The 26621-nt window shown below is 42.9% G+C and overlaps 1 protein-coding gene across 1 annotated transcript in view; it reads right to left on the reverse strand.

Moving 5' to 3' along the window:
• Positions 1–23302, reverse strand: part of TMEM245 (transmembrane protein 245) — a 442721-nt gene extending 419419 nt beyond the window's left edge. The window contains 1 exon segment of the mRNA XM_029589853.1: positions 22622–23302. Coding sequence (XP_029445713.1) covers positions 22622–23221 — 600 coding nt within the window. The 5' untranslated portion in view covers positions 23222–23302.
• Positions 23303–26621: the final 3319 nt, after the last annotated feature.

Genomic DNA, 26621 nt, shown 5'->3' on the forward strand with positions numbered 1-26621 from the left:
AACCATAAATACTGCCCCACACTATGAGATTCATTTTCTTAAATCTAAATACTTACAAATTTGCTTATTATATGCCCCTCCAGGTCTCCTGGAGCATAAGACCTTGCCCCTAATTGAATTTATTATAGACAATATAGACTAGGATCTTCCCGCTATTATTCTGGGTGACTTTAATTTGCATGTTGATGCCTCACCCCTGTCTTCCAGTTGCGAAACCCTCCTAATCACCATGCATGCTATAGGCTTCAGACAAATTGTGGAACATCCAACCCATAAAGCAAGTCACACCCTGGACCTAATCTTTGTTAACTCCTTTTTTGAAAGCGTAGACCAACCTACATGCTTACCTGTCCCTTGGTCAGACCATAGATTGATCACTACACATCTCACCTTAAATAAACCAAAATGTAAGTCACCAACGCATAAAATAATGATTGAATATAGAAAGCCCTGTCAGAGAGATGATTTAATAGAACTTTTACCAGAAGCTCTAAAAAAAAGTCTGGATCAGACTGATACTGATTCCGCTGTTGCATCATGGAATTCAATTACCAATGACCTAGCTAATATCTGTTGCCCTATAGTTAGAGATAAAGCCCTCCTATAAATACAGAGTACCATGGTTCACTTCCTTTTTTTTTGTAATTTAAATTTTATTATTTTCTTCAATGAATTAACATCATCGAAACATAAGAAAAATGTGTTACAATCAAATAAATTTTTACAAAATTCAATCAATATAATCATTTTTATTTGTAGCACAAAGCCCATAATATGGGGGAAAAAAAGAAATATATATGGATAATTATCATATATATATATATATATATATATATATATATATATATATATATATATATATATATATAAATAATTAACAATATAATGCCCTATTTTAACTAATGGGCATTATTGGGGCATTATTGGAGAGAGAAAGTTATTTCAATTTTTAATGGACGTCGCTCTCTGATATCTGAACTGGATTTTTATCAATCAAAAATGTTTCCAAATGAGTAGGGTCAGTAAATCCAAATTTTTTCCCTTGATAGGTCACATAACACAAACATGGAAACTTTAAGAAGAATGTTGCCCCAAGTGCTAACACTCGACTTTTTAAAGATAAGAAAAACTTCCTCCTTGCTTGGGTATCTCGTGCCACATCCAGGAATATTTGGACTTTATGACCACAAAATAAAACTTCTTTATTTCTAAAAAAAAATTTTGAATAATATATCCTTGCCCTGCTCAGCCATAAATGAAACAAAGAGGGTTGCCCTATTATTTATCACACTGACAGATTCTTCCAAGAAGGTCGAAATACCCATACTAGGAGAAGCAGCTTCATTCTTTGTTCTTCCATATTTTAACTATCTTTCTAGGAAAATAATATATTTTTGACACATTAGGAATATCTTTTTCTTCATATAACAATACTTCTTTCAAGAATTTCTTGAACATCTCTAAAGGTGATAACAAATGCGTTTGAGGAAAATTAATAATTCTAAGATTTTTTATCCTATACAGGTTTTCAATATATTCAATCTCTTTATGCATTACTAGACTTTCTCTAATAAACACATTTTCTGAGTTTTGTATTAACTGAACTTTCGTTGTTAAAGTAACTACTTCCTTCTCACACAGGCCATGGATGCCCGTTTTCCCTTACCCCTTATTCAGTAAGGGGCGGAAAGCGCGTGTCCAACCCGCGGCACCTAATAGCGCCCTCAACATGCAAATGCATGTTGATGGCCCTATTAGGTATGCCCGTGCAATACAGAAAGTAAAATGTGCAGCCAAGCCGCACATTTTACTTTAAGAAATTAGCACATACCCAAAGGTAGGCGCTAGTTTCTGCCGGCACCGGGAAAGTGCACAGAAAAGCAGTAAAAACTGCTTTTCTGCGCACCCTCCGACTTAATATCATGGCGATATTAAGTCGGAGGTCCCGAAGAGTAAAAAAAAAAGTTAAAAAAAATTTTTTTTAAATGGGCCGGCGGCTGTCAGGCCGAAAACCGGACGCTCAATTTTTGCCGGCATCCAGTTTCCGAGCCCGTGGCTGTCAGCGGGCTCGAGAACCGACGCCAGCAAAATTGAGCGTCGGCTGTCAAACCCGCTGACAGCCGCCGCTCCGGGTCAAAAGGAGGCGCTAGGGACGCGCTAGTGTCCCTAGCGCCTCCTTTTGCCCGTTTCTACCGCACCACCTAATTTAAATACAGAATCGCATGCACAGGCGAGTGGCCTGTGCACGCGCCGGGAGAGCGGGCGTTCGTCCGCTCTCCTGCGGACTTTACTGAATCAGCCCGACAGTTGGATATTCTCTTTCCTTGGTCATCAATTGATGCACTAGTACCATTAATTACGTCGACAACGTTTGGTTCATCATCATTATATTGCTATCCAGTCTAGCTATCATTCGCCCTAGATCTAACAGAGTAACATTGTCAGGTATCAATTGGACTAATATTACTGTCTATTTCAACTGGTAGCTTTAATCAAATTATTCATCTGAACAGAATTAATATTAAGAACATTATCAGTCCATGAAGATACCGCTTGTGTTCCCAAGCTCAAATCCCCATGAACAGCTCCTATCAGTTCTCTATTTGGCTGAGGTGGAGACGATGGTCCTTCATCAGGACTTAAGGAAGCTAAGGATACAGCTTCCACACTGTCCTCATTCGGCGTTTCCATCAGTTTTATAACATGATGGTCCATAGGGCCGGGGCGCTGTTGTTGCACTGGAGAAAAAGTTGCAATTTTCGCCTTCTTTTTCCTTCCCATGAAATGAGCAGAAGGCCAGATGATATCCAAGACACCAGACTCACCCGGACCAAGCTGCCTTATCCTGGATCTTATAGGAGGTAGGCCCACCCAGCTGATGTCACTTGCCGCGACTCAGCTGTTCTCACCAGGGAGATGTTAGTTCGGGGATTTCCAGCACCTGGTAGGCCTCAGACAAGCAAACAGCCAACTCCTCTCTCCTCCGCTCGTTCCCCCACCACGGTACACTTGTGACCTTAAAATGATTAAGCGCTCCCTTAGAAATGCAGAAAGAAAATGGCAAAAAAACCCAAACCCTACTACACTAGGCATCCACAGGGCTACACTTTGTAAATATAGAACCAATATCACTAAACTAAACGAGATTACTTTTCTAAAAAAATTCATGACTTCAATTTAACCCAAAAGTCTGATCTAACTAAATATACTCCAAATTCAACACTTTAAGAAAATACAGAAACCAAATGCAATAAGCTTGCACAATTTTTCAGAGATAAAATTCATAATTCAAAAAACATTCACATAGCTAAGACACACAAAATTATACTGCCAACAAACCCAGAAATATGGTCCACTTTTGATAATGTATCATCCACCGAAATTGAGACCCTCGTTAGAAAAATGAACCCTGCCGCCCACCCCACTAACGCAATCCCCATCAAATCTCTAAAGTTAGTTCCTAACATAATTGCTAAACCTCTGGCCGACATCATTAACCCCTCCTTAAACCAAGGAAGTTTCTCAGATAATATAAAATGTGCAGTAATTAAGCCCATTCCAAAAAAAGCCCACGTAAATTTATCAGATCCAGCCAGCTTTAGGCCAATCTCCAATCTACCATTTCTGGCTAAACTACTGGAAAAAGTGGTCAATCATCAACTTTCGGAACATCTAGAAAACCATAACATATTATATCCCTCTCACTTTGACTTTCGAAAATTTTTCGGTACGGAGACACTACTTGTCTCCCTTATAGTCAAGGTCCTCAAGAGGATTAGACAATGGGCAATTGTACCTCCTTGTAATGCTGGATATATCCGCTGCGTTTGATACGATCAACCATGATATTTTGCTAGACAACCTTAGTGAAATTGGCCTGATGTCACACTTTGATGGTTTGAATCGTATCTAAAAAATAGAACCTACAAAGTTAAAATAAGCATATTTAAATCAAAGCAGATAGACTTGGTCTCTGGTGTCCCCCAAGGATCCTCTTTATTCTCGACACGTTTAACATATATATATGCTGCCTTTGTGTAAAGCTTTTAGCTGGACTAGGGCTGCTCGCGGCCCTGAGAAGCACACAGTCCGTGCCGAAATGGGGGGGGGAGGGGGGCAGCGCGCAACAATGTGTGCTTCTCAGGGCCGTGAGCAGCCCTAGTCCAGCTAAAAGCACACAGTCTCTATTTCTCTTTGCCGCGAGCGGAATAGACCCCGCTTGCGGCCCCACATGGCTGCTCTTTGGCACCCCCTACGGCTCGGCGCCCAAAGCGACCACCAAATGTCGCCTAATGGACGCACCGGCCCTGGTCATGACACCCTTTGGGAGGCATAGAAATTTGACATTTGACTTCTTTCTTGATATACTGCCTTGAAATTAGTGAGCACCACAAAGTGCAGGTGTAGCCATTAAATTGCTAAGCTAAATCTTTCATGATTCACAATCAAGAAAAAAATTACATGGGCCAATTTCAGACTAAAGATTCCCCACATTGCACTTCATGAACTCATGTTATCTAGAACGGAAGAACTGGCAAGTTTCAAATTTAAGCCAGCAAAATATAACAAACAAATGTGAAAAAATAAATATCAAATAAAAATGTACATAAAACTGGTAAAAGGTCATTTTATCCTGTTACAAAATTAAGAACATAAGAACATAAGAAAATGCCATACTGGGTCAGACCAAGGGTCCATCAAGCCCAGCATCCTGTTTCCAACAGTGGCCAATCCAGGCCATAAGAACCTGGCAAGTACCCAAAAACTAAGTCTATTCCATGTTACCATTGCTAATGGCAGTGGCTATTCTCTAAGTGAACTTAATAGCAGGTAATGGACTTCTCCTCCAAGAACTTATCCAATCCTTTTTTAAACACAGCTATACTAACTGCACGAACCACATTCTCTGGCAATAAATTCCAGAGTTTAATTGTGCTTTGAGTAAAAAAGAACTTTCTCCGATTAGTTTTAAATGTGCCCCATGCTAACTTCATGGAGTGCCCCCTAGTCTTTCTACTATCCGAAAGAGTAAATAACCGATTCACATCTACCCGTTCTAGACCTCTCATGATTTTAAACACCTCTATCATATCCCCCCTCAGCCGTCTCTTCTCCAAGCTGAAAAGTCCTAACCTCTTTAGTCTTTCCTCATAGGGGAACTGTTCCATTCCCTTTATCATTTTGGTAGCCCTTCTCTGTACCTTCTCCATCGCAATTATATCTTTTTTGAGATGCGGCGACCAGAATTGTACACAGTATTCAAGGTGCGGTCTCACCATGGAGCGATACAGAGGCATTATGACATTTTCCGTTTTATTCATCATTCCTTTTCTAATAATTCCCAACATTCTGTTTGCTTTTTTGAGTGCCGCAGCACACTGCACCGACGATTTCAATGTGTTATCCACTATGACACCTAGATCTCTTTCTTGGGTTGTAGCACCTAATATGGAACCCAACATTGTGTAATTATACCATGGGTTATTTTTCCCTATAATGCATCACCTTGCACTTATCCACATTAAATTTCATCTGCCATTTGGATGCCCAATTTTCCAGTCTCACAAGGTCTTCCTGCAATTTATCACAATCTGCTTGTGATTTAACTACTCTGAACAATTTTGTGTCATCTGCAAATTTGATTATCTCACTCGTCGTATTTCTTTCCAGATCATTTATAAATATATTGAACAGTAAGGATCCCTGAGGCACTCCACTGTCCACTCCCTTCCACTGAGAAAATTGCCCATTTAATCCTACTCTCTGTTTCCTGTCTTTTAGCCAGTTTTCAATCCACGAAAGGACATCGCCACCTATCCCATGACTTTTTACTTTTCCTAGAAGCCTCTTATGAGGAACTTTGTCAAACGCCTTCTGAAAATCCAAGTATACTATATCTACCGGTTCACCTTTATCCACATGTTTATTAACTCCTTCAAAAAAGTGAAGCAGATTTGTGAGGCAAGACTTGCCCTGGGTAAAGCCATGCTGACTTTGTTCCATTAAACCATGTCTTTCTATATATTCTGTGATTTTGATGTTTAGAACACTTTCCACTATTTTTCCTGGCACTGAAGTCAGGCTAACCGGTCTGTAGTTTCCCAGATCGCCCCTGGAGCCCTTTTTAAATATTGGGGTTACATTTGCTATCCTCCAGTCTTCAGGTACAATGGATGATTTTAATGATAGGTTACAAATTTTTACTAATAGGTCTGAAATTTCATTTTTTAGTTCCTTCAGAACTCTGGGGTGCATACCATCCGGTCCAGGTGATTTACTACTCTTCAGTTTGTCAATCAGGCCTACCACATCTTCTAGGTTCACCGTGATTTGATTCAGTCCATCTGAATCATTACCCATGAAAACCTTCTCCATTACGGGTACCTCCCCAACATCCTCTTCAGTAAACACCGAAGCAAAGAAATCATTTAATCTTTCCGCGATGGCCTTATCTTTTCTAAGTGCCCCTTTAACCCCTCGATCATCTAACGGTCCAACTGACTCCCTCACAGGCTTTCTGCTTCGGATATATTTAAAAAAGTTTTACTCTGAGTTTTTGCCTCTACACACCAACTTCTTTTCAAATTCTCTCTTAGCCTGTCTTATCAATGTCTTACATTTAACTTGCCAATGTTTATGCTTTATCCTATTTTCTTCTGTTGGATCCTTCTTCCAATTTTTGAATGATGATCTTTTGGCTAAAATAGCTTCTTTCACCTCCCCTTTTAACCATGCCGGTAATCGTTTTGCCTTCTTTCCACCTTTCTTAATGTGTGGAATACATCTGGACTGTGCTTCTAGAATGGTATTTTTTAACAATGACCACGCCTCTTGGACATTTTTTACTTTTGTGGCTGCTCCTTTCAGTTTTTTTCTAACAATTTTTCTCATTTTATCAAAGTTTCTCTTTTGAAAGTTTAGCACGAGAGCCTTGGATTTGCACACTGTTCCTTTTCCAGTCATTAAATCAAATTTGATCATATTATGATCACTATTGCCAAGCCTCCCCACCACCGTTACCTCTCTCACCAAGTCCTGTGCTCCACTGAGAATTAGATCTAAAATTGCTCCCTCTCTCGTCGGTTCCTGAACCAATTGCTCCATAAAGCTATCATTTATTCCATCCAGGAACGTTATCTCTCTAGCGTGACCCGATGATACATTTACCCAGTCTATATTGGGGTAATTGAAGTCTCCCATTATTACTGCACTACCAATTTGGTTAGCTTCCCTAATTTCTCTTAGCATTTCACTGTCCATCTCACCATCTTGACCAGGTGGACGGTAGTATACCCCTATCACTGTAGTCTTCCCTGACACACAAGGGATTTCTACCCATAAAGATTCAATTTTGTATTTAGTCTCATGCAGAATGTTTATCCTGTTGGACTCTATGCCATCCCGGACATAAAGCGCCACACCTCCTCCCGACTGCTCCTCTCTGTCATTGCGATATAATTTGTACCCCGGTATAGCACTGTCCCATTGGTTATCCTCTTTCCACCATGTCTCTGAGATGCCAATTAAGTCTATGTCATCATTTACTGCTATACATTCTAATTCTCCCATCTTACTTCTTAGACTTCTGGCATTAGCATACAAACATTTCAAAGTTTGTTTTTTGTTTGTATTTTTATTCTGCTTTTTAATTGATAAGGATAAGTTAGAATTTTTTAGGTCAGGTGAGTTTTTAGTTACAGGCACTTGGACTACTTTTCTAATTATTGGAACCTCACTGTCGGGATGCCCTAATTCTAATGCATCATTAGTATCCTTTAAAGATACCTCTCTCCGAACCATGCGCTGCTGAGCGACTGTCGGCTTTCCCCTTTGTTCTAGTTTAAAAGCTGCTCTATCTCCTTTTTAAAGGTTAGCGCCAGCAGTCTATAAGCAGGTACACTCATTGGGCCCTGCAGTTTCTACCTGTTCTAGCAGAACCTGGCTCTTTTGAAGAAGAGAATCATGAATTTGTATAGCTACCTGTGCATTTTTCTTCCCATTTTTCACCCACTTCCCTTCTAGCCCAAACACTAAAGCATCAGACCATGACTCTCTTAAAAGCCTTATGTCAAGTCAGTAGTGGCCTCTATTGAGCGATGGCTGGGAATGCTTCCAACCAGGTGCTGTATGCACAGACTCCACAGCAGCACTCAAAGTCAATCTAGAAACGTGCACAACTTTGGACTATCAGACATTTCAAAGACTGCAAATATTTAGCATGAATTTCTATCAATTCATGATACATATATGGACTGAGCACCTGAGTACTTGATTTAACTATCAAAAATAGCATAATTGCAGCTTAATACATGATTATTTTCAACTGATTTAATCATTCATATCCTGGGCGATTAATAAATTTGTTCATCCCCTTGATAATGGGTTCCCAAGCTGGAACTTCCTCTACTTTGGAATCCACTATTCTGAGGCAAGTGACCACCTGATTGATCAATGCCACAATCTCCTCCTTTTGAAATAAACAGATAACTGTAGTCCTATCAGAAGGCCATCGCCCCTTCCTCCATAGACTCACAACTTGCAGAATCCACCTAGTGCTCAGCCTTCTCCTGCATCCCTTCTAAGTCCAGGGCAGGGGACACTGTAGACTCCTTGGGATGCTTGTGAAGAGCTGGGTCACTAGCATGAAGCTTAATAGCCTCAGTGGAGGCCTTGTGCTTTCCTTAAGGCTTCTGATTGGCACAGAAAGCCCAATAAAGAAACCTAAAAATCACTACAGAAAATTCATCCAAAAAATTAACCTATCCCAAGGGAGCTTGCTTCAGAGGGCCCACCACTGGAGTTAAGATCAGAGGATCAACAAACACCATCTCAGACCGCAGCTGCCAATGAGCTAAGGCACCCACAGGAACATAGATTAATATGGCTGCCCTCCGGACAAAGCTACTGCATCCAAGGCCTCTTTCCAAATTAGTCCTGACATCAGGCAAGGGAGACTTCCCCCATGGAAGAGGGAGCAGCAAATGGTAATACCCAACCCCTAGGGACTGTCAAACATGCTCCTGGAAGCTTCCATGCAAGTGCCTCCCATGGCTGAAGTAGATTCAGGACAGCCACAGGCTCAGAGACCATAGAAGCCATGGCCTCACCTAGATTTGTCCATCACAGTGCAATAAAAGATCCCCAGCTCAATTCCAATGGAAGATGCCTCCCAAAGCTCCCTTCACAGTGGTCACTTACCCCGTCAGACCAGGGAACCTGCCACTAGACAGTCTCTCAACCTGATAACTGCTACCTAATCAAAAGCCTGCTCCTATTTTTTTTTTTTGCTGAGCAAGCTTTACACAATCAGGTGAAAAATGGGGAGGGTAAAAATAGTAAGATTCTCTGAATTGCCTGGATTCCATTTACATAGTTAAAAAGACTCTTTTTATTTTTAGATCCTCCCCCACCGGGCTCAACCACTCTTCCAGGCGCACCAAGGGCCTGGTCTAAGTAGTGCCAGTGCCTTGTCTAAAATCTTCTGTTGCGTCACCTGAAAATTGTACCGCTGGAGGAAGAGTATACTGGGCTCTAGGGATGTGCAGCCAGAAAGTATTTGTTGCATTTGGAATACGTATTCGTCGGGGCCCAGATACATTGCATTCGTTCAATGGTGCCCCGATACGTTGATATGTGCATTCGTTTTCCGGTTCCCATTAAAGTCAATAGGGGAAGTATTTGCAGCCTATTTTTTGCTGCAGAATTGGGGTTTTATTATCAATTTTGATGAAACTTCTGGGGAGCAATCATCAGAACAACAAAACAGCTCCAAGATACTTAGACTGTGGCAAAGTGGCACCAAAGTGGAATGAATAGCCTAAGGTACTTTAAAGGGGCAAAGGGGTACAAGGAGTGGCAAGAAGAGTGCTTTAAAAGAGGTGCAAAGCAGCAGCAAGAGTGTCAAAAACACACCACAGCTTCAAAAGAGAGTACCGATAACAGATGCATGAACCCTCGAAGGCAGCACGACAAGTGGCATCGACATCCTACAGCACAATGAAGGAGGAACATAGCAAGCAGAAAGACTAGCACCAACACACTGAGCAACCATTATAGTGGCAAGAACACCACAAGGAGCTGAGTGAGTCATCTGGTGTATGGCAGCAAGGCACAGAGGCAGAGGGTAGATACCGGCTGGCTACACCCGGGGAGAGTTCCCTTTCCTTTGTGCAGGAAAGGGCTCCCTAGAATGAGTTTGCCCCTAGAGTGGGGTGTTTCCGTTGGCGTCTAGTGAGCTCTCGCTGGTCTTTTAAAATCTGGTAGTTAGCAGATATACAAAAGAGAATTTTCAAGGCCGAGGAGGTTACCATGTAAAAAGTGTCAGAGGGTAGATACAGGCTGGCTACACCCGGGGAGAGTTCCCTTTCCTTTGAGCCGGGAAGGTCTCCCTGGAATGGGTTGGCCCCTAGAGTGGAGCACGAGCCTTCAAAGCATGGCGACCTGGAGCAGGGTCTCACTGTGAGCATGGTCTCACTGTGTTGTGTTTGCCAAAGTCTAAGTACCTTGGAGATCTTTTCTTGTTCTGAACATGGGTCAACAGATGGTAAGAGATAGGCTGAAACAACGGGGAGAGTTCCTGTTCCTTTGAGCCGGGAAGGTCTCGCTGGAATGGGTTGGCCCATAGAGTGTATAATGGTACAAATTGTTAGGATTTAAGCATTTGCAAACAGATAATAACTTCATAAGCAAGATGGAGGAAGTTCTCTTCTCTACCCTGAAACTAAAGAAAACTTTGTTTTATTTAAGGATCCATGCTGTGAAGGATTACTAGTTAGAATTACCAGAGACTGAGGTTTCCCTTTGCAATGAGGGTTCAGCCGTTAGGACTGGACATAAGGCCTGGACAGACAGGCACAGCAGTCGAGGACAGAGGTCAATCCCACGTAGGGACATAAGGCCTGGACGGACAGGCACAGCAGTCCAGGACAGAGGTGAATCCCACCTAGGGACATAAGGCCTGGACAGACAGGCACAGCAGTCGAGGACAGAAGTGAATCCCACCTAGGGACATAAGGCCTGGACGAACAGGCAACGCAATCGAGGTCAAACCCTTGCAGGGACGTATGGCCTGGACAGTGGACGGTCAGGCACAGCGTTTCATGTCAGGTACATGTGCTGCAGTGCTTATATTATCTGGAGCATAGAAGGCAGTTGGAGCTGCTGCAAGGCTTTCAATTGCTTTTATTCATCTTGCCATTCACAGGGAAAATTTGGAAGCCCATACAAAGGCAGGTTTACTTTCAAAAACACTAGCATTTCCAACAACTCTGGTGCCAGCCTTGAGCGGTGAGGGCTCATGATATCCCCTGTCATTGAAAAAGACACGTTGACTGGGCACACTAGTTGGTGGACATGACAGATATCGCTGAACCACTTTGGCTAGGTGTGGCCAAACAGTGGACTTGTGTGCCCAATATGCCAGCAGATCTGTCTGCATGTTCTCTGTGGGCTCAGAGATACCGTGTCACTGACAGCTGTGCTGGTGTCTCCTTTGCTTGGGTGGGCTGAGAGTCACTCATGCCTGCTGCTTTCTCTCTCGCCTGTCGCACAACAGATGAATATTTATGGGCAACATGCCTTTGGCTTTCTGAAGTGGAGGGGGAAGTACTACCTGTCGCTGACAAGAGTGCTGCTCCTGCTTGGGCTAGCAGCACAACTCTCTGAAGTGCCCGCTGTTTCCACCTCTGCTTCACGCCTAATCTGTCTCTACCTATGGCGCTCCTGTTCACGGAATTTTGCTAACAGCAGGTCCTTCACTAATAAGAGACAATCGTACTGTAGGGCGAGTTTCCCTTTCACATGGGGATCACAGACTGTGGCAAGCATGTATGTGTTTCGTTAAACGCCTTAATCTCTCTTCCACCTGCTGCTGCAAAATGTCCAGACAATGCAGCACCTCAACTGGCATTCCCTCTTCCTGTTTAAAGGCCTCCCAATGTTCATCCAGGAAATTAACTATAGGTATGATGTCAGCCAAGGTGGCACTTCTGGAACTCGGCTCCTCCGTGACATCCTTGAAGGGCTGCAGGATTTTTACCAGCTGACTCATGACTAACCAATCATGATGCCCTAGGGGAATTCTGCACACCTATGTCCACTGTACCAGAAAGTTCATGAAGGGGTGTCTGCTGCTCCACTAACCTCTCCAGCATCATAAATGTGGAATTCCACCGGGTGGCAATGTCTTGAATGAAACGCTTGTGAGGCATCTCCAAATCAGTCTGCTTTTGTCAGATAACCTGCCCCACCTTCACACTTCTGTAGAAGTGTGCTGCTATGTTTCTGCACTTCTGTATTAACCTATGCAGGTATTCATTCTCTGAGATTGGAATCCAACCCCAGAGCTTACTTCACTACCAGGTGCAGAGTGTGTGCAAAACATCGTATGTTCTTAAAGTGCCCGTCATTTATTGCCTTAACCATGTTTGCACCATTGTCTGTGACAAAGAACCCTGCCTGAGGATTCCTGTCTCGCTGGTGTAGTTGCCAGCCCTCCAGCATCTGTCTGATGCATGCTAGAATATTGGCTGCGGTATGGGCCTGGTCCGTCAGGTGGGTGTGCCGTAAAGTCCACCTCCACCCTGATACTTGTTCAGTAATACAGCTGCTGCCTGTCCCTGCCTCAGCCAGGTCCCACCAGTGTGCTGTCAGGGACAGGTAAAAGTGTGCAGCATTCATGGCGGTCCAGATATCACAGGTGAAATGCACTCTCCCCTTTGCCTTAGCTAGCAGCGCTTGCATGCAACTGTGACACTGCTTGTATAGGCTGGGGATGATCATTCTGCTAAATGTGGTTCTGGAGGGGACTTTGTAATTTGGAACTATGACCTTCAGAAAACGCTTGAAACCCACATTCTCCACTAACTGCAAGGGCTGGTCATCAAGGGCAATCATTTCCCCAATGCTCCTGGTTACAACTTTTGAGGTTGCCTGCCTCCTACCCCGGGATAGCATTACCGCACTCCACCCCCATTTGGGTTGTCGCTTCTGCCACATGTCAGGGGGTTGCTGGCCTGCCACCTGACTGCTAGAAGGGGGAAGAGGGCATAGGCTGACTCTGCTGCTTTTGAACCACTTTACGCTGCTTGGAAGGGGTCCCCTGACTGGTACTGTCACCATCCCCAGATGGCAGTACTCTTGTTGGGTGTTGCCTCTTCATATGATAGATGTCCCATTTGCTTGCCTCTGCTAATATCCCTGCCACAGTAATTACACCGAGCAAAACACAGGTCATCCGTCACTTTAAAGTGGCTCCAGATCGCGGATGTCTTTTGTGATCCTCCCTTCTCTAAAGCCTTGGGGGTGGATGCTGGCACTGCAGCTGAGGTGGTGGGTGAACTCTGAGAAGCAATGCCAGGGGCCTCAGTCACCCCTCTGTGCCTGCGCTGACTGCTCTTCCTCATCAGTTTCATCTCTCCCCACTGAAGTGGAGGCTAAGACAGGACTAACTGATCCTCCTAAAAAACTTTGTCATCTATTACTTCTTCTGTTTCTGATGAGAATGCCACACAAGATGATTCTTCATCTGAATCAGAAGCAAACAGTGACTGTGCTACTTTGTCAACGCTAAGTGTTAGTCGAGCCTTCTGTCCCCCTGCTGCTTTTGGGTGTCGACATTTTGTCTGGCATGACAGCCTCCCCTTCCCTCACCTCCAAAACTACAGGGCCAGAAACAGCTGGTGGCGATGGCGATGCATCATGGTCAGATTTCATTTTTTTCTGGATGGAACTGCCTGCCCCTCCAAAGAGTTTAGATTGCGACAGGTTCCTTTTTAACTTTAATGGGAGAGTGGCACTAGTGTCTTTTAAAGTGCCTCTTCTGCCAGTCCCAATCACTCGACTCCATCTAGCTTTCCCTGACATTACGCTCTCCTGCCTCCCGATCCACCCGAGGCTTCTACTAATCATTGTTTGCCTTCCCTTCTTTTGCAGTTTTTTTCTCTTCCACAGGTCTCCCAGCGCTTCTGACACCCCCTCGGTGTTCGGGCCTTGCTCCGCCCCCTCGGCAACATGACTGATGTCACAGAAGCACGCAGAGGATAAAAAGTGCGCCAGAATCCTAGGGCGCCGCGCGCCAAAGGGGTGCGTCAAAGGGGCATGCCCCTTTGTACGCCCCTTCGTGCAGCCCCTCGTGCACCCCGAGACAATATTAAATGGACGATGAACACCGCTCACCAAACGCTGGAACCATGCCAATGAACGAAAATTCAACATTCCCCATACAAGTATGCACAGGAAAGGGTAAGTATGGAAATAACACAACGAGAAAACAATGCAAAAACCATTATATTAAAAAAGTAATTAGCAATCCAAATACAAATAACCTAATTCCAATAAAGCAAACCAACAGTAACAAATTAAATAGCTTACTAATGATCACCTTCCTGCTAGTTAATGCACAATCAGTGACAAAAAAATTCCCCATTAATCCAGACCTGCTATACGACATAAAACCTAACTGTATAGCAATAACTGAATCATGGCTAAAGAAATCAGATGTAGTCTTAAAAAATCAGCTACCTAACAAATACTAAGAGGTCTTCTCGATCCCTAGAATAAATAAAAGAGGGGGCGGATTAATATTAATCATTGAAAAGAAATTCAAAACTAAACTGCTTGCAATCACAACACCAGCAAATCATGAAATTGCCGTTTTTGACACTGACTATTTACAAATCTGTTTTATCTACTGACCACCCAGCCTCCTCAAGCTAAACATCTCCCCACTATTTTTATTTTTTTTTATTTAAATTCTTTTACTATACCGATACTCAAGACGAGGTCTTATCGTACCGGTTAACAATAGAACAGGGGAAACCAATTAACTAATAGAATTTTTTTACAACACATCTAAACCCATCTAAACCGACCATAATATTAGGTGACTTTAACCTTCACATGGACGTGCATCCCCTATCAAATACCTGTCAAACGTTAATTGACATGACTGCACTAGGTTTCAAACTTATCACAGACAAACCTACTCACAAAGCAGGCCACTCATTAGACCTAACATTCATAAACAGTAATCTTCTAGAAAGCATAAAAACTGAATACACTCAAATCCCATGGTCAGACCACTTCCTCATCAGTTCGCAGATCAAACACACAGGCCAAACAAAAAAACAAAGCATTGAACCAGCTGAATTCATATACCGCCCATCCTTTAACACAGAAACTCTAAAAGACAAATTACAAGATGAACTAACACACGTTAACTTCTCAAATAGCCATACCGCAACAGCCGATTGGATAAACAGAACCACGACTTTGGCAAATGAAATAAACCCACAAAAAAAAGGTCCACATTAAAGAACCAAAACAGAAAAATCCATGGTATAATGAGCAAATCAAAGAAATAAAACGGATCCTTAGAAAAAAAGAAAAAGAATGGAAAAAGACGAAAATAACTGAGAATTTAACAAAATACAGAAAACTGGCCTACTAACAAAAAAACTAAATATAAATATTTCAGCTCAAAAATAGAAAAATTCGCAAATAATGCTAGAACCCTGTTTAACATAGTTAACAACCTCACCAATGACAATACAAACAATCAACAGACCGTACTAGAGAATCAATGCAATGAAGAAGCGCAATTCTTTAAAGATAAAATTGAAAACTTAAGAACAAAAATCCCTAACACAACCAAACAAGAGATGTCAACATATGGTCAGAATTTGAAGATATCTCACACAACGAAGTCGAGAACATGATAAAAAAAAACAAAAAAAAACAAAACTGAACCCAGCTCCTCACTCAATTGACATTATACCCATAATGGAATTTTAAAACTAGCCAACATAGTAGCTCCAACTTTAACTAAAATCAACAACCTTTCCCTTAATGAAGGATCAATGCCAGATACCCTGAAAGGAGCCATAATCAAACCGATCATTAAGAAAAAGAACCTAGACCCCCTAAATCTGATTTACTATAGACCAGTTTCCAACCTACCACTAATAGCCAAACTAATTGAAAAAACAGTCCAAAAACATTTATCAAACCACTTAGAAAGCAATAACATGTTATATCCTGCACAGCATGGATTCCACAAACATTACAGTACTGAGACACTACTACTAGCCCTAACTGACAATATCTTAAGAGGCTTTGACACAGGAATACATTACATTCTGGTACTACTGACTCTCTCTGCAGCTTTTGACACTGTTAACCACAAAATAATAATCAACAGACTAATAGAAATAGGACTCAATAACAAAACAATAAACTGGTTCGAGTCATACTTAAGTAATAGATGTTTCCAAGTACAAATGAAAAACTCACTAACAGACAAAATCAAACTACAAACTGGGATCCCGCAGGGTTCAGCCCTGTCTGCAACACTATTCAATATTTACCTCCACCCAGTATGTCACCTCCTCGCAGGACTTGGAATAATACATTACATATATGCAGACGATATCCAACTACTGTTACCCATCGTAAACAATATTGAGGAAACAATGAAGCTAGCCAATATGTACCTTGAAATAATCAAACTCCTCCTAATCAAATGGAACTCGTAATAAACATTGATAAAACTGAATTCTTACACCTAGAACGAAAAAATATACACCCTATACAACCTACAATTGCAATAAAAAATAATCTAACCATAGAGTTGGCAACAAAAGTACGAAATCTAGGGGTAATAATTGACCCAGAGCTAAACATGAAACACATTTCACAGAAATTAAAAGAAAGTTATGCCAAACTAATGGTACTCAGAAGACTAAAACCCCTACTAACGCTAAACAATTTTCACACAGTGCTACAGGCAATGATATTCGCGAGCACAGACTACTGTAACTCTCTGCTGTTAGGGCTACCTCAAATTACCATTAGACCACTCCAAATATTGCAAAACTCTGCAGCTAGAATTTTGACAGGCAAAAAGAAAGGGACCACATCAAAGGAACACTTGCAGAACTACATTGGCTTCCAATCGAACAAAGAATACTATACAAGGCACTGTATAATTCACAAATTAATCCATGATGAAAAGGCCGACTGGCTTAACACTGCACTGCGCATACATGTCCCACACAGCAACCTGAGATCTGCTAATAAGGCCCTACTAACTGTTCCTTCTGTTAAATCAGCATGCCTCACTCAAGTAAGGGAGAGAGCACTCTCACTGGCTGGACCTGTAATATGGAACTCCGTGCCACTCGAAATAAGGCTGCAAACAAATTTGAAACTATTTAAAACTAAGCTGAAAACATAGCTCTTTAAACAAGCTTTCCTGAAAAACAAAGAGAAGGAGGAAAACAGTTGATAGATAAGGACGCACCAAGCAATCAGCTTTTTTCCCTTATATCTCCCAATACATTTTAACGTAGATATGAGCTGCTTTAGTTTCCTAACCAACATTTAACCTGTATTCAAGTCGCTATTATTAAAATATGATACCGTTCTAAGTTGGCACATGTTTAATTTGTAATCTATACCAATCATACTATTTTTATTGTGCCTTTCTGTAAACCGCTGTGATGGTGAATTAACTTAACGACAGTATAGAAGTTTTTAAATAAATAAATAAATAGATTTAATGTCACTGCCTAGTGCCTACTGGCTGCCCACTGTCACAGTGCCTTGCTATGCACTAATGTAACGTGTGTGGTGTGCACACACACGCAGCTTGCTTGTAAGCACAAAAAGAGGCAGACTGAGGATTTCACTGCACAGACTGTCCCAATAATAAAGTTCAGTCTGTTAAACTGCCCACTGAAGCCCAGTGCACAGACAGACTGAGTGAGTTGAATTAAACAAACTCAGTTTAAAAAAGCTGGAATTGTTGGCACAGCAGGAAAATCGATGAAATATATTTTCCAATGCAAATTCTAGCTAAATTGAATCTCTCTCTCCCAGCCACAACACCCAAATCGTGCTTGCTTGCAGCCTAGCCCAGAGGGTGAATGAAAAAAAAAATGGCACTGCTAGCAGCTTCTCTCCCTGGCACAGAGAGACCGTCTCAGATCACCTAAATAACAAACTGCTTAAAAAACAAACAGGGCTAGCTGGCACAGGCACTGCAGCCAAATAAAGAATAAATAGCTTTTTTTCTCTTTACTAACTAGCCTAGCTAGCTCTCAGTGCAGCCTCCTTCCACAAAGACCACCTCCCCACACCACCCTTGCAAAGAAGGTGCATGGCATGCCTCGTGCTGAAGTATATATAGTGCAGGGTCATCAGGAAAATAGTCACCGAGGACTGAATGACAGCGCAATTGGCTGTATTCAGTGCATTTCACAAAATGTAAGCGCTGATACGCTGCCTTCCGGTATCCGTGCCAACCTGCCCAACCCTTTCCTGTAAGTCACTGACAACTCACAGGAAAGGACTGGTTTTTGGCTCTGGATAGTAGATACACCGAAATGGCGTCCTCTGACTGCAAATGGCAGCGAAGAAAAGCACGCGCAAGCCGTGCGCCACGCAACAGATAAAACGGATAAGTTATATTCGTGGGGAGTCGCGATGCGTTTCGCCTCCCCATGAATATAACGAATAGGGACATATACGTTGTGGATTGCCAATACGGTGAAAACGAATGCACACCCCTACTAGGCTCTCTCTGTGCTGGACCACCTATACATAGTGGCGATATCATCATAGGAGAAACTTGTGTGCTCTGCCTCCATCTGTTAGTAGGAGTACATAACCCACCTGTTCGGACTGGTGTAACAGGATAAAAAAGAAATACAGTGGCTTGCAAAAATATATGATCACTTAAAAAGTCAGATTCATCTGGATTACAAATGAGACATAATTGTTCCAGACTGTATGTTCACTGCAAACTAGTATGCTCTTAAATTCAATTTGCAAAGTTACAATTCATTATTTCTCTGCTTTTGAAAAAAAAAATAAAAAATTTAGAAACTGAAAAATACTGCTTGCATAAATATTCAACCCCTTCAAACTCATGCTTGGTAGAACCACCTTTTGCTGCAATAACAGCTTTAAATCTGTTGGAGTAAGTTTCTACCAGCTTTGCACACTGTTTGGGAGTGATTTTTGACCATTATTCCTGGTAGATTTGTTCCAGTTTGGTCAAGCCGGCTGGATAACGCTTATGGATTACAATTTTCAAATAGTGTCACAGATTCTCGATTGGATTGGTATCTGGACTTTGACTTGGCCATTACAGAACATTCACCTTTTTGTTGTTCAACCACTTCTGTGTTGTTTTGGCTTTGTGCTTGGGATCATTGTCCTGCAAAAAGGTGAACTTTCTCCCAAGTTTTAATTTTTTAGCAGACTGAAGCAGGTTGCCCCATCCACTCGACATTCAATTTTAACAAGATTCCTCCCTGAGGAAAAGCATTCCCACAACATGATGCTGCCACCCCATACTTCACTGTTGGGATGGTGTTTGCTGAGGAATGAGCAGTGTCAGATTTGCGCCACACATACCGTTTGACTTTTGGCCAAAAAGCTCCATTTTTGTCTCATCTGACTATAAAGCTTTATCCCACATTTTAGCTGGTTCACACTCATGCTTTCTAGCTAACTCCAGACACGCTTTGATGTTGTTTTTCTTCAGTAATGGCTTCTTTCTAGTCACCCTCCCATACAGGCCAGCTGTATGCAGTTCTCGATATAGTTGACTGGTGCACCTCCACTCCAGACTCAGGCACTGAACTCTGTAGCTCCTACAAAGTGATTGTGCTCACAAGTCTTCTTGCTCAGACACTGAGTTTTGACAGCCTTGTCTAGGCAATGTCTGGGTGGTGTGATGCAGCTTCCATTTCTTCACAATTGAGCCAACAGTTCTCACTGGGATATTCAAGCACTTGGATATTATTTTGTAGCCTTTTCCTATCTTGTGCATGTCTATAACTTTATCTTTTATTTCCTTTGAATGCTCTTTGGTCTTTATTTTCACAGCCTGATCAAATGTACTGGAATTAGGGGATCTTTTATCCAGAAAAGCTGACTTTTTTTAAAATGATTCACTGAGGCCAACTGTAAGCCAGTTATGGCAATAGCTTTCATTTGTGAAAACTTGGAGCATCCACAGCACAGGGGTTGAGTACTTGTACAAACAGCATTTTTTTCAGTTTTTAATTTTATTTTACAAATTATGAAGAGAAATAATGAAATGTGACTTTGCAAATTTACTTTAAGAGCATACTGGCTTGCAATAAACATACTGTCTGGAACAATCTGTGCAACTGTCATTTGTAATCCACACAAATCTGACTTTTTAGGTGGTCAAACAGTTTTACAAGCCACTGTATAAATACAAAATGACAATTCAGCATATAGAAACAAAGATAAAAATACAATTAACATTTTCTATATGTGAGTATAGGCATTCTTGAGATCCAGAAAGGATAGCCAGTTTCCTTTGTTCAAAGATATCATGGTACCTTGGACTAGCCATTTGTTCAAGGTCCCTAGGTCTAAGGATGGGACTGCATCCCCCACTTTTCTTGGGCACCAGGAAATATTGAGGGGAATCTCCATCCTCTCCTGTAATGGAACAGGCTCAATTGCATTAGCCTACAAAAGGGAAGTTACCTCCTTCTGTAGAAGCTCCTGGCGAGAAGAGGAAAGAAGAGACGAGGTCGATTTTAGTGAGATTTTCCAAAATCTCAATTTTTCCTTTACTATCTAGGGGACCCACTTGTTTGAGTATAAGCAAACTTTAGATAAAGCTTCACCTTTGACAGGTAAATTTTCCAGCAAGAAAACTGGAATACTAGTTATGAAATCTGGAGCCAGTCAAAACTACATGGTGGGTTTTGTCTGGGTTGTAGTCTAAAGCTTGAACTTCAGCAATCATGCTGGCAAGAAATGAGTAAGGACATGTCTTTTCTGAAGGAAAACATGTTTCCTCGTTGGAGCACTCACATTCCTCCTAGAAGCAGAGGGATAACAGGAAGTGGCAACTTTGAAGATATGAAATGCAGAATAGTCTTATCAAAATCACTGCTTATTTGACCTGTCCAAAAAGGTGCTCACTGGTACAGGGCACGTTTGCAAGCCATTCATGCATATCCTCATGGAGACCCAAGGATTGCAACCAAGAGACTATGTAAGCTCCAACTGCCAGGCCCGAAGCTCTTGATGCAATTTTGAAAACTTTGCTAGAGTGGACGAGATGCTCCCCACATTACTCTCATTTCACTGAGGAGAATAATGTGGTAAGCATTTATAGCGCATGCATGTAGTTGATCATTTGGAGTTTGTGAAAAACTATACAAGAAGAATGCATTGCATTCCAAAAAAGCTTCTTAGCAAAAAGATCCATGGGATCCATCTCTGGAATCATGGCACAAGGATGCAGAGAAATGGTACTTACACTTCTTGGTCTCTTTTAGCACAAATTCAACCCACAGATTGGTGTGGTAGCTGGGTCTTGCTTAATTGGGTAGCCTCTTGGAAACAATACTTCACAATCTGCCTTCTTAGAAATAGAAAGCATAGTCAGTGAAGTTTCCCACATCTATAGCTTTTCTTCCTTAAGGAGTTGATGTACATTATTAACACCAACTTCTTTGGGGCATCCAGGTATTTTAGGGAACCAATCATTGGTGCTCTGGGTTCTTCTTCCTGCAAGTTAATTGGGATGACCATAGACACCTCCTGGACACAAGCAAGGTAGATGCATTGCTAGCCTGTAGTCTTCTTGCTCATGAGCAAAACCTTCAGACCTATAAAAAAATCCCACAATTTTTTAGCCTCATTTTAAAATAACCAATGTGAGCTCTGCGGCAACACTATCATAGCAGAATCAACCCTATGGGGCTGCTCCTGAGATTGTTGTGTCCTTGGAGCCAAGTGTAAAGAAGCACCAACATCAAACCATTTACACTCAGCATGGACAATTGGGCACTGAAGAATGACAAGATATTCTGGCCGCCAACATAGATTCATCCAGTGGACTTGAGGACAGATTCTACCAGAATCACAGCCAGGGCCATGGCACTCAACACCAACATCTCGATTCAGCAGAAGAGCAGACAGATGTTCTCGGGAATCCTCTTGTCCAGTTCTGGCTCAAAAGGTTACTAACACCAAAGTCGGACAAACAGGAAACTAGACATTCTCCTGGATAATCAAAGAGGAGGAACTGATATAGGGGCGCAGACCTTTGGAGCCCATTGTAGTTTTGATGCCGAAGCAAAACCTAAATTTACCTCCTCCCATGCTTTTCTGAGCTCTGCATCAGCGCTGTTGGCTATATCATCACTACTAGCATATCTGATCGTTCTGCTTGCCGACAGAAAACCCCCATGTATAAGAAACTAGAGCGCTGGAGTCTCTTGCATATATATATTTACAAACAATTTACTCTACATTTTGCACAGAGCTTTTCCCACAGTCGCCCAAACACCTGAATGCCTGCTGAGGATTGCCTCTGAGCAGGGCAAGTTTTTGGTTCGTTTGGGAACGGTATTAAAAGCCGTGCTATAATCATATCCCGCAAGAACACCAAGACGATGCGCACTTTTGCTGAGGCACCTGCTTGTAACCGCGCACCAAGCGTGTTCCGTTACAGGGGGGGGGGGGGGCTGCAGCGGAGGGTAGAAGTGGCTGAGGGCGCGAGCCACTCATATTGGGGGGAAGCTGCGGCGGTTAGGAGTTGCTGCGCGCGCGCGAGACTCACCCAGAGCGAGCTGAAGTAATCGAGCGCGGCGTAGATGAGGGCGCAGGCGTGGCCGAGCAGCACCCGCAGCCCGAGGGCGGCACCCAGGCAGTAGAGGGCGTAGAGCAGCGGAGCCGCCGCCAGCGCCGGCAGGAGCGGGCGCAGTCGGCGCAGCAGCAGCAGCGCGCCCAGCATCTCCACGCCCTGGTTGGCGCAGCTGACAGGCAGGAGCAGGGCGCCAAGGACAACCGGCGTGCGCGAATGTCGCAGCCCGGCCAGCCAGCGCCGGCCCAGCCCGGTCAGCGACGTCTTGAAAGGGTGCAGGAAGGTGCCGCAGAGCACGGCCCAAAGCAGCGGCCGCAGGAAAGCTTCCAGGATGAAGAAGACAAGCACGGCGGCGCCGCAGCAGATGGCCACAAAGATGAGCGCGCCTGTGTTGTAGAAGGCCTGCTTGATGTTCTTGTCGAAGCGCAGCGCCGGGGCCTGGGCCGGAGATGTGGGCGGCGGAAGGAAAAGCCGCCGCAAATGCGGTGTGGCCTCCGAGCACGGGGACTCCCCAGCGCGGGCGGCGGCAGGGTCGCCGCTTCTGCCGGCCCCGCTGCTCTCTTCCCTCTCCGCCATGGCTGGAGCATTTACTCTCGGTCCCGAGATACTAAGAGCATCGGCTAGGCCCGGCCCCTGCTGTCACTCCGCCAAGGGAGGAAAGGGGGCGGCACAGGGAATCTTGGGAAATGTAGTCCCGGATCGGGATTATTTTTTTCTTCTTAATTTTAATAGCGTGGAAAGACTTAGGAGAAGCAATCCAGCCTTCTGATTTTATTTCTGCCTTTAAACCTGAAAAATTGAGACGTGATAAAAGAAATCACAATAGTTGGATTTTAGGTTTAGCAACCATCCTTGTCGGGGGAGAGAGTAGGTAAGTTTTTTGTGAGCGCAGCATGTGGATCTTGCTGAACCGAGCATTTAGTTTTTTTTTTCTACCGTCCTTATGTATAAGGAGTAGCGTGGTGTTTTTTTTCAGTGCAGCTTTTTTTTTTTGGGGGGGGGGGGAGGCGGTGTTTACGAATACAATAGAAAATATGAGGGCGTTGTGGTGCTCGTAACACCCCGGTAGAAATAAAGAAAACTTGGAAACCAGAAAGTTAGACCTCAACTAAAACCTCCCAGCCAGAAACGGCTCCCTTTAGAGCTCCGGTTAGCCTGTTTTCTGGAAACTTTTTCACAATAAAATTATCGTGCATGTCTGTCACTACCAATAAACTTTGGAACAGTTCATCCAGTGACTTTCAAATATGAGCCACCAGGGCTAGTACAGCCTTTTCAAACCAGTGTGCCTTGACGTCAATACTTTTTGAGGCTTGATTACCATCAACACCTACACTCTAGTGTTAGCTCCTAGCAACAAGACACACCAATGGTGTTTCTTAAACATGTAGGAGCACCTTTTTGAGCACATCTATGTGATGACCACCATGGCTTTCCTTCATACAGGCTGATTCAGTAAAGTCCGCGGGAGAGCAGGCGAACGCCCACTCACCTGTGCACACGATACAGTATTTAAATGAGGCCCAGCAGTAGAAACGGGCAAAAGAAGGCGCTAGGGACACTAGCACATACCTAGCGTCTCCTTTTTGACAGGAGTGGTGGCTAATTTCTGAAAGTAAAATGTGGGGCTTGGCTGCACATTTTACTTTCTGAATCGCGTGTGAATACCTAATAGGGCCATCAACATGCATTTGTATATTGAGGGCACTATTAGGTTCAGCAGGTTGGACGCGCCTTTTCTGCCCCTTACTAAATAAGGGGTAATGGAAAACACGCATCCAGTGGCAGGTATCGGCCTGATAAGAGCATGCAGGTACTGTAACGCCTGATAGGTAAAGCATGCAGGTCATAAAGAGCTAGATGCAATTTAAGAGTTCTGCTTTGTCCTGCATACAGAGGCAATGAGCAAAGGGAGCAGGGGCATCTGGAGAGGGAATAACTATAGCCTCTGAGTGATATGCCTGTCTTAAGACAGCAGAAAATAGAGAGAATGATCAGCAGGAGGAGAGATGAGTTGGTCCCAAGCTAAGACTCCTCGGTTACTGAAACATGCTGAAGGTTTGGATAACCTACAGCTGCAACTTAAGACTTCATCATCCAGTATCAAAGGAGCCATGGAAATAGCTGGAGAAATTCAGTTAACAGCTTGAGGAACACAACCAGGAGCAGTTTTCTGCATACTACATATATGCATGTTTATTGTTATAGATGTAGGTACACAAATATTTTCATACATATAACCATAAAGCTTAAATCTGGTGGTGTAGGGGAGAGGCCAGTGCCACCTTCAGGTACATCAGTTGAGGAGGAGGAATAGCCTAATGGTTAGAGCAGTGGGCTACGAACCAGGAGATCAGGGTTTGAGTCCCACTGTCACTCTTTGTGACCTTGGACAAGTCACTTTACCCTCCATTGCCTCAGGTACAAAACTTAGATTGTAAACCCTCTGGGGATAGGGAAATACCTACAGTACCTGAATGTAAACCAATGTGATATCTCAGATTGAATGTCTGTAAATAATAAATACATTTATTTATTTAGAAACTTTTATATACCGGTATTAGTGGGGACATCATACCGGTTTACATTTGAACAAGAGGCTTGAAAATACATATTAACAGGGAAAAAATGAACTGGGAGAAGGGATTAACCAAGGTCAGCATGGAAGGATAGATTAACGTAACAAGAACAATCATAAGTTAACAAAATTAGCTCCTTAATGTAAGGAATATGCGGTCAGCATGAGGTAGTGCAGGGATGGTGTGGAGGGGGTATTCTATTCTGGATAGGCATGTTTGAACAGTAGTGTTTTAGTTTCTTTTTAAATTTGATCACACTTGGTTCAAGGTGTATGTTCACAGGGAGGGAGTTCCAGAGGGTGGGGCCTGCGATAGAGAGTGGAGGTGAGATGGGCTGTTTTCAGTGAGGGTACATGTAGGGTGCCTTTGTTGGTGGATCTGGTGGGTCAAGAGGACTGGGGGGCATTGAAGGGGATGTCGAGCCAGTTGGAGTGGTGGGCGTGGATGGATTTATGTACAATGGTAAGGGTTTTGTAGTGGATAGGGGAGAGAATGGGGAGCCAATGTAAATAAATCAGTTAATTTCAAAAGGCACTGCAAAACTCCTTGTAAAGTTTGGAAGTAAGATGGATAAGTTTTCAGTACTTTTCAAGGCCTTCTTTTGACCATATGAAACCTGACATGTCTACACTGCTTACTGTATGGACATTGGCCTCTACACAATATTTTTCTTAATGTAGGTATTCCTTGAACATAGCTTGGTTTCAGCTTCACATTTGCTACTTAAAATCCCTTAGACAAAAAAGGCAAGTTCTGCCCAACTAATAGCAGGGAGATGTAAGCACATTGTGATGTTATCACACATTTCATAAAAACATAAGATATGCCATACAGGTTCAGACCAAGGGTCCATCAAACCCAGTATTCTGTGTCCAGCAATGGCCAACCAATTCACAAGAACCCAAACAAAATGAATACATCCCAAGCTACTAATCCATATTTATTAATAGCAGTTTATGGACTTCTGCTCTAGGCACTTATCCAAACCTTTTTTAAACCCAGCTACACTAATTGCTGTAAACACATCCTCTGGCAATGAATTCCAGAGCTTAATTATGCATTGAGTGAAAGAATTTTCTGCGATTTGTTATATATGAGCTACTTGCTAACTTCATGGAGTGGCCCCTAGTCCTTGGTATTATCAGTAAGAGTAAATAACGGATTCACATTTACCCATTCAAGTCCTTTCATGATGTTGTAGATCGCTATCATATTCCCCCTCAGCTGTCTCTTCTCCAAGCTAAACGGCCCTAACCTCTTTAGCCTTTCCTCATAAGGGAGCCGTTATATCCCCTTTATCATTTTGGTCACCATTCTCTGTACTTTCTCCACTGCCACTATATCTTTCCTAGGGTGTGGACAGATGGACTCAGGCCCAGTGGGTTATGCTCCCCTGT

Source organism: Rhinatrema bivittatum, chromosome 2, assembly GCF_901001135.1.
Source record: "Rhinatrema bivittatum chromosome 2, aRhiBiv1.1, whole genome shotgun sequence".
NCBI classification, from domain to species: Eukaryota; Metazoa; Chordata; class Amphibia; order Gymnophiona; family Rhinatrematidae; genus Rhinatrema; species Rhinatrema bivittatum.